Source organism: Orbicella franksi, chromosome 6 (assembly GCF_964199315.1).
Source record: "Orbicella franksi chromosome 6, jaOrbFran1.1, whole genome shotgun sequence".
NCBI classification, from domain to species: Eukaryota; Metazoa; Cnidaria; class Anthozoa; order Scleractinia; family Merulinidae; genus Orbicella; species Orbicella franksi.
Window position 1 is genome coordinate 26,304,355 of NC_138150.1, and position 9,401 is coordinate 26,313,755.

Below are 9,401 nucleotides of genomic sequence, written 5' to 3' on the forward strand. Positions count from 1 at the left end.
GGAAACCATTGACCAGATGGTCACTGCGGTATCTACGAGCGCCAAGAGGTAATTAGCTTTACTATAAACAATAAAAAATGTTTGTTTTGTTTTTCCATTTGCAGGGAGTGCAAGCACACAATCCATCCGGTGGTCCTATCACCGTGTCGTTATCTGACGGCTCAAGTCGCATCGTCACTAACGTATCAGGCCAAAGATTCGCTACAAGCGCCACAAGCTCCGGTACAACCATCACATTTGGTCGGGCCCCACCCAATGTCACCATATCAAACTGCATTCCCCCACCACTGACTAAGATAGCGACTGAGGCCAGCAGCAGTCACGTGACTACTACCACCAACATGGCTGTCGAACCTCCAAATCAACTTGCAATTCATGCTGTGTCCGCGGTGCAAACGGCCAGCAGCACTTCAGTGCCGCCACCTTTTTCTTCCGGTTCTGTGCACGTGCCTCCCGTTTCCAGGAACTCGTTTGGCACGACTCCCGCTGGACAGATGCCCATGGGGGCTGGATACAGACCAGCTACCAGTCCACCGGTGTTTCCTCGACAAGTATTAGGTGCAAACGCTGGAGGAGTGATCCGACATCCTGGGGTCCACCCGAATCCTCCGGGTACTTCCTCTGCGGTTCAAATCAAACCGAGCAGTGGAACACCCCCTCCCCCTCCTCCACTGGTCCCCAACGCTCGCGTGGGACCTCAAGGAGTAAGGCCCCAGGGGATGTACGTTCAAGCTCAGACGAACAGCAGCTCCATGCCACAGCCACGCCCAGGAATGCATTCCCACCCGCCATCCTACAACCCCATAGCAGCTAGAGGTGGAGTAGTTAACCACCACCCTCAAGCCAACACTCCGCCTCCCCTGAGTAGTTCCCCCGGGGCTCCAAGCGGACCTCTTCAGCCTGGCGCAGGAGATAGGGGAGTTACCCAGCCTGGATCCGCACCCATTTCACAAAGGCCCATTATGCCTAACTACCAAGGAATCCCTCGATCGATGAACCCTGGCATGCCTCCTCGAAGTACCCCTCTGAGGTTTTCCAGTGTAAGAGCTCCCCTGGGAAGTGGATATGCACGGCATCCCCCACCCATGCGTCCGCAGGGAGTTAATCCAGGGCAGATGTCTTCCCATCAACAGGTAAGGTGCTTTAAAATCAAGGTTTACCATACATTCGTATTGGGAGCCTGATTTGGATTCACGTCAGAGCTATTTCTTCGAGAAACAAAAACCATTTCGAGAGTTTATCAACAAGGTCTTCCATTGTAATCCATAAAAAATGTGAAGTAAAGTACAGGTCAGTGTTAGGAATCAAAAGGTTGAAGTGGTAATTTGTTGAGAGGGGGAACTTTCCTTCATAGGTCGAACAGATAACGACTAGTCGCCCATCATGGACCGTCCTGAAGAGAAACAAAGAAAAGATTACTCAGAAAAAAAAATGGCGGAAGACAGTAACTGCAATGGGTCATTTCCGAGGTACCGTATGCCTCTGTTTTAAAGCAAGTCCTTGTGCAAAATCTTTCATGTGAAGACGAGTTTGATTTACGCGAAACACATTTTCATAATGGAAAGTTTCGCACGAAGACTCGTTTTGAGACAGAGGCAGAGCCAACTCGGGAATGTCAAGCAGGCTAAGTATCGGGCTTTTCACCCCTCCCCTTAGGAAAGCCTGTCACTCGGGCTAAGAGACAAGTAGGGTGTACAAGTGTAATTGAGTGAAATTTGTAATAACTCTTGCTTTACTATTTTGTAGAGCTTCAAATTGCGCTTCACAGTTCCTACCGTCTCAGGGACTGTGCAGAGAAGTCTTGGATCCAATCCGCCTGCCGTCACTTTCGTTGATTCTGCATCGATTACCAAATCGCACATCTCACCGACTCCGATCCAACCCAAGAGCTCCATCGAACATCTACAGGCCCTGACGAATGCGACCGACAAAGACGCGAAGATGAACGAGGAGTTGAAGATCAAAGAGGAAGAACGAAAGATGACGGAAGAGGAAGAAGAAGAAGGAGAAGGACAGGAGGGCAACGAAGAGAAATCCGTATCACCTCCGAAGAGAAATCTGTGGTGGTTAAAAAAGAGGCGGCGAAAACGCACACGGCTGACATACATCAAATCGAAATACCGTCGGAAGGAGGACGAAGCGGCACCGAGCACTTCCGAGGTCGCTCCGATGGAGGAAGAAGCTGAACTCGACGATCTTCAGAAGACGTCTTTGGACGAAAGGCCAAAGCGAGGCCGACCACCGAAGGGCGTAGGATTTCGATTCAAAACAGAGAGCTTCTCTAATAGTGACCCAGACTGGGACGAAACCGAAGAGAGAAGGCGAGTTAAACCAGTGGTGAAGAAGAGAAAGGGAAGAGTCAAGAAAGGTACTTTGTTACTGAGGTTGTCTTAAGTGCCAGTTGCGACTACTAGTAACTAGGTTATCTCCTCGTCAAGTTCATTCCAAGCGAGCGTGTCTGTGGTACAGAGTATGAACGTGTGACTGATGGCAGCCCGACAGGCATTGTTTAGTTAAAAAATACTGAAAAGGAAATCGCTTGGTAAACTTTGTAGGTGATAGTGGCAGATTTGTGTGTGTAAGGAAAGTGTAAGGACAGTTTCTCGCTACTACAGCTGTTGTCTCGCCCCAACTCATAAATGTATTGACTATAATATTGATTGCTAGTGAGGGCAGTTTCTTGAAAATGGATCTTTGTTTTTGGTCTCAGATTCTAACGAAGTGACGTCACCGAAGCTCAAGTCCCCTTTGGCCGGGCCATCACAGATCCCAATGATTCCTGGCATGCCTATAATGCGAGAGGCTGGGCCCAAACACGCTGCCTCGATGCCATCCAGTTCTACGTCACCAATGGGGCGCTCGCCCCCAGTTTCGCCACGATCCATGCAGCGTGGACATGCTCACCACGGACCAGGAATGGCTGGTGATAAACGTATGACGTCACCCAAGGGTTCTAAAATGATGCGGATGAGCTCTGGGTCGGATGCAAGAGGTAAGACGAAGAAATAATATGCAACAGCGAGCTATTTACCTTTCACCGGAAAACAACGATGTATCTTGGTGCACCTGTAAACTGGCTGGTGCGTCCTGAAGATTCTCCTTATTAAGTCTATTGGATGCACTGTTACCATAGCTAAGAATGCAACCAAGTAAAATAAACTATATCTGTGTCTATGTCTATCTGAGAACTGCTGACCTTTACCTTCATTGAGAGGTCGAAACTTGCAGGTTTTTGAAATTTGTTTACAGCTGGTTACACAAGGAATTTGGGAAGTTGTCAAAATAACTAAGAGCCGTCTGTGAACCAACTTGTGATGTGCGCTCTACTTCGTGTGGAGTGGTCAGGGGTTGAGACCTGGCAGGGTAGTGTTATTGTGTTCTTGGGTAAGACGCTGTATTCTCGTAGTGCTTCTCTTCAACCGCGAGTATAAATAGATGACAGCGAATAAAATACTTGGGGGTAGCCCTGCGATAGACTAGCATCCCATGCTTTTATTCTTATCGTGTTTAAATTAAGGATCTTACTTACTATCTAGAGGCGGGAGATACTCTTAGCAGTCTCCTCGTGCTGCGGGAAATGGAGATAAGCGCCTCTTAGCCTTTCCTTTCTTGATCCTTTCAGTATGTTAGGTTAATTTTTTTGTGTAGTGCAATGCTCTAAGAAGGCTTTTCATGAACTAAAACGTTTGCTCTTATCCTAGGTCACCACTCTCATTCTGCATCAAGATACTCGCCTTACCCCTCCCCGACATCAAAGGCACCCTACTCCCCCATGGGGCATCGACCCATACGCCCAAAGCCGTTCTGTGTCGATGTCGGTACTAACACGTCACTTCCAGGCTGCGTGAATGGCCGGTCACCTGACCTTCCCGCCAACCCTGTCACGTGGTCAGTGGAGCAAGTGGTGAGATACGTGCGCTCGACCGACTGCATTAATTATGCTAATATATTCTTGGATCAGGTAAATATGCCCATTCATCAATCGTTCCGTCATTCAATAGGCGATTTCCGAGTTACCTTGTGCCTCTGCTTCAAAACGAGTCTTCGTGCAAAACTTTTCATATGAAAATGAGTTTGGTTTGCATGAAAACGAACCTGCAGTCGAAACGCATTTTCATATGAATGGCTTCGCTCGAAGACTCGTTTTGACACAGAGGCAAAGTGGCCTATTTCGTTTCTTGCGGTGCACAATTTTCGTATAGTAGAGCATGTTTAAAAAGATACTTGATTGACGTATCATATGGCAGTTTGCTTACGTTTTGAAGACTTTCCCCCATGCCAAAGGTTTGCTACGTGGCAAGGAAAGGAAAAAAAATTACTTCACCTCGTCCTAGATAGGAAGTCTAAGAAATAAAAACATAAAATGACTCGTATAAAAGGCTTGGCGCTATCATTTCTTTCATTTTGTAGTCCTTTGCTCCTTCATACACATCGTTATTACACTATTTTTAACGACTCTTGTATTTGTGTGATAGCTCAGACACACTGGACGCGGCTTTTAACATTTGATATGTTCTTGACAGGAGATTGACGGCCAAGCACTGATGCTCTTATCACGTGACTCGCTGATGCAGTTCACTCGCATGAAACTGGGGCCGACGTTAAAGATGTGTAGTTATATTGCTCAACTCAAACTTCGAGCGCGTTAACGCTCGGCTCTGTTACTGGCATGTTTTGGACTTGCATGAAAGCACTCTCTACAAGTCGGCGACTATGAATCAGGCGCTTTTCCCGTAAGATTATGGACATAGTTGAAGTCTTACGGCCCGATTTGTGGATACAAACTAATGGAGTGTTGATTACTTGAAGCCAACAATGGGAATCTACTGGATTTAATGAACTAACTAGTGCTGACTAAAAGATTGTTGATTCCGTAGTATCCTCAAATATCATTCATTTCCCGCGCTCTGGCGTCTTTTGGCCAGGAGTTAAATCGATGGCAGACGACGACCCATGTTTCAAGTTGCTCCGGAAATAACACTTTCAGCCTGGGGCTGTGTGGAACTGTAAAACTTTCAAGCTTGTAGCAGCTACATTGCTAGGGAGAAAGTTAACAGCGCATCACGGATGTGCTGCCTCTACACCCCGAATAGCGAATTTCGGGGATTTCACGCTCTTTTGCTTTTCGGGGTTCTAAAGGTGTAGGGATTGTAGAAAAAAAAAACTAAACGCATTCTAGCCTAGATATTATATTGTCTCCAGTTAGTTAAGTTTCAATTCTCTCAATCTAAGAATTTTAGCGTTAATATGAGTTCACATTAACTTTGTGACCTTGATACTTTGACATGGGTTCTTGTTTCTCGACCGCTAGTTTGAGAAAGCGAAGGCTCCGGTTCTATCCTTATGACTGAGATTGTGGTTTGTCCCGCGTGGAAAATTTGTCTTGGACAATAAATAAATATAAAGAGTTAATTTAAATTACAAGGAAACTTAGTGATCAAGGCGTGATCTGTGAGCGCCCAGTGAACGCAACTCGTGTATTCATACGCAAGATTTACATTTTGATATTTCCGAAATATTATAGAGTATTGTATTTTAGGTAAAAAATAGTTTTTGTGGATTTGATAATTATAAATTGAGAGGTTTCCAGCCTTCGTAGTACTCTCGGAAACCAAAGGATAACGACTTTTAAATAACGGAATAATCAACAAAGGACCATGATCTTCGGTTTTACGACACCCGAACGAACGGTCAGGTCGGCAACGTCCGTCGATTCCCGAGGATAGGAGGCAAGTGTTTAAGGAGTGTTAAATCACCTATTAATTATGATTGAACCTATTTTGTGTGGATTATGACATTCTACATTGTAGATAGACTTTTTTGTCAAGTATTAAAAATTATTTTTATGTACCTTGAGTCTTAAGTGGTGTTAGATGAAGTAATTCGTTTTTAGAGAGCCCTTTGGAAGTCAGGGTTCTCAAATTATTAATGGTTTCCACCGCTTAATCGTGGTTAAGAAAGTCTCTGGCTCCTTGTTTCTTAATCCATGGCGTTCCCCCTTCGAATACAAAGTAGCTCAGTTCTTTGTTTCATCAATGAATTGCAACCTGTATTCTGAATATCATACCATAATTGCGATTCCTTTATGATATTTACTCCGTTCGTTGTGATGTGCTTTTGAGCAGCCGAGGACGCATTACTACCACAGTACCTCTCCACCTAAGTGTATTAATGGGAACCACTGAAATATGGAACAACCTTACAGAATATTGGTAGTACCCCTGTGATGGACTAGCATCCCATCCAGGGGAGGCTGAGTAGCCTAACTCCTTGCTGCTTCATGCAACAGAAACCGGATAAGCGTCGAGAGCTGTGAAACTGAGCCACTTGGGCTTCAAAATGGCATGCAGTTTGCTTTTTATGTCTCCGCCCTCATTTATCGTAAATTTGATTTTTAACTTGAAAGAAGAAGAGCTTCTCGTACCTTTGAACGGACTAAAGAACTGCTGAAAGAAATACCCCTAGCCATGCGGTCTAGTCGACAGAGTCATTCTCTTTATTTTCTCGTCAAAGCCCGCGTATTTTTCATCGTGAATAGGTACGTCATGTAAAAATCTCCTACATGTACCATCATGGATACTTGTCTTGGATCAAATCGCTCTGGCCGAAAGTCGAACGATTTGATTTCGGTACTTCGTGGGATCTTGCTCGGCTAGCTTCGTTTGTTGTACCACGTGAGTCTAACACTTGTGGCAATGCCGCGGCCCCATCTCCAGATTTCCTGCTCTTTTAAGAGCGCGGGAAAGTCAAGATAATGTGATGCGGACAAAAGCGAGATGAAAAATGCTCCAGTGTATTTAGAAACTAACACCAAGGGAATTAAGAGGCAATCAGTGGTCTCTGAAGTAATACCTCGAGTGTTATGTAAATGATGCAATGAAAACTTAAACGCGCTTATTTGATACGTTACAAAACTTATTATTAATTCCTTGCTATGAGCGAGAAATTCACACATTTGATAATGAAATTCAAACTTAACGACGCAGTTTCTTTTGTCCATGCGCACCTTAGCCAAATTTCATTTTCAAATTTCTCAACCGACGTTTAGTTCAGTTTGAGCTCTATCCACTTCGCGTCAGGTTTGCTGACTTTTAACAATGCGAGCGAAGCTTTAAAAGGATACAGCGAGTTTTGTTTCAACATTGAGCATTTCATTTCACGTGAACCTGAGTTTCTTGAAGCTTTGAGACTGAAAGTTCGCTTCACAAGGTGGCAACATTCCTTCTAACGGTTTGATTCAAGCATCGCTGGACTCTGTGGTGCTCACCACTTGGGTCATTTCAGAACTGTACTGTAGTAAATCTTTAGTAGCTAGCGACCCACAAACAGGATAATTGATGCTTAACGATGCAATCCGCCTCAATTCCTTCTTCGCCGGTGAGGCATTTAGATACAGTCACTATGTTGAAGTATGCGGAGACAGATAAGAGAGGCAGGGCAATGGAAAAAGCCTTGTTAAAGGTAAGTAAGGATTTCTCATTCTATATAATCAGCAAGTAGATTGAACTTTATTCCAAAAACATTTCTGAACATTTTTTGGTCATACGATATTTCAAAGACTAAGCAGTCTCTTAAGAAAGTAACTCTCAGTGACTTTCGGGCTCTACAACAATTCAGAGTACCAGCAAAAACTCGATGTTTAATTTTCCTAGAAAAGCTTCAACACCAGTACCGTGGGACAATGATCTGAAAATTATATTAAAATGCTTGAGTTAGAAATCGAGTGTATGGAAAGCAGTTACTTTATCTAAGAAGGTGACTCTCGCACATATATACTGATATATTTACCCTTACACTTTTCGTAAATAAGCTTCAATTTTCATAAAAACTCTTTGTGATAAGACACGAAGAGACCGAAGACAGCATGTAATTATAAAATGCTTAAACGTGGTTTTCCTTTGTGAATTACTAATCTAAACACCTATTTTTCTCTAGATTAGTCCTTGAAGCGCTGATTACTGTGCAGTGCGTACATGACATGCATATCGGTGTCGCAACCCCGGCAGTCTACTGATCATCAGCCTGGTTCAGTTGTGGCTTATAAGGATCCATACTGTGGAAAAACTGGAGTGATTCCTGGCCGGAGAAATGCCTCGGACAGTGGGATGGAAAGCGGAAAAGTCTTTTCTGAGAGCAACCAGACTGTGGAAAATTCTGATAACGATAGGATAAGTTAATAAGGACAGAGGTCAGTATCGACTTGTTTCTTAGAAAAATCCAGTAAGATGGAATGCGGAAAAGTATTTCCTGAGAGCAACCCGCTTGTAGACAATTCTGGTGACGATAGAATAAGTAAATAAGGACACAGGTAACGACTTGTTTCTTAGAAAAATCCGAGATCAGTGCTAAAACGAGCTAATAAAACGTCCATTTTGAAATCGGAATGATCGCGGACGGCAATCACGCATTCCTAAGCTGGGTGGAGAGTTTCGTGCGCTCCTCTTAGTGCTTGTTTTACTTTCACGTCCAGAGGGGTGGTAGCAGCCGAGAGGTCGACTAGTCATTCCGTGTTCGCAAGTTGGAAACCTGTCCTGTTGGACACAGCACGCAGGTATCATGAGTACCATGCGACAATCCACTGGAAGCATGAGTCTGGATGGAGTGTCGGAATAGGGTGGTTGATTTCTGACCGTTCCTGTACTGCCTCAGCGCTTCTGGCTTCATATGTCCTCATATGGACCCCCCGAGGGCTGTGTCTGTATTTCAAGCTGGGTTTGCAGGCTGTCGTTTCTGTTTTTTGTTTTTTTGTTTTTTGTTTTCTGCAATCAAAATTCTAAAAGAATTATTAAACACTTGATCCGGGTTTTTCGAGGGCTAGTTGTACTTATCAGTAACTTGGAGGAAGGAAGAAATGTGGACACAATATCCGATTGTATGATCACCCTCGAATGGAGCAGATGAACATCTATTTCCTGTTTAGCTTTTTGAGCTTTAAGCAATTCATGTTCCTATACAACAACAATGCCATTGGCTATTGAACTGATATTACATTTTTTACCTCTAGAAGCACTGATAAGGTCAGGAGTAGTTTGTATGTTGAATTAATGCTTCACCCAATGCATGCCATGGATAAAGACTGGTTTGGAGTCTTTCTTACATCAAAGTGGACAAGTGTGCTTAGGCTGCGTTTGCATGTTGTCTTTCTATTTTCTGCATGAAGAAGTAATAATCAGTTATTGGGTTAATCGAGGATGAGAAGAACTTCTTCATGAAAAGAAAATTTATGGATAATGCTGAAGTTTCGCTAATATTTGTGGGGTTGTAGTTAAGTTACTAATTATTTTCTTTTGTTGTTTCTAAACAGTTTATTGACTTCTTATAAATTACACAAGACTGAAAAAAGTTGCTTGCTGCGTCTTTGTGATGCGACGAAGCTTGTGCGATTTCCTGGCCTCAACGAA

General features: G+C 43.9%; 1 protein-coding gene across 1 annotated transcript in view; it reads left to right on the forward strand.

The window, feature by feature from the left end:
• The window catches only part of LOC145489111 (uncharacterized), a 32,443-nt gene extending 26,593 nt beyond the window's left edge, over positions 1–5,850 (forward strand). Inside the window, exons 18-22 of the mRNA XM_081468018.1 lie at positions 105–1,133; positions 1,747–2,368; positions 2,711–2,992; positions 3,702–3,961; positions 4,524–5,850. Of these exons, the coding sequence (XP_081324144.1) occupies positions 105–1,133; positions 1,747–2,368; positions 2,711–2,992; positions 3,702–3,961; positions 4,524–4,649 (2,319 nt within the window). The 3' untranslated portion in view covers positions 4,650–5,850. The remainder of the gene's footprint in view (positions 1–104; positions 1,134–1,746; positions 2,369–2,710; positions 2,993–3,701; positions 3,962–4,523) is intronic.
• The last annotated feature ends 3,551 nt before the right edge of the window (positions 5,851–9,401 follow it).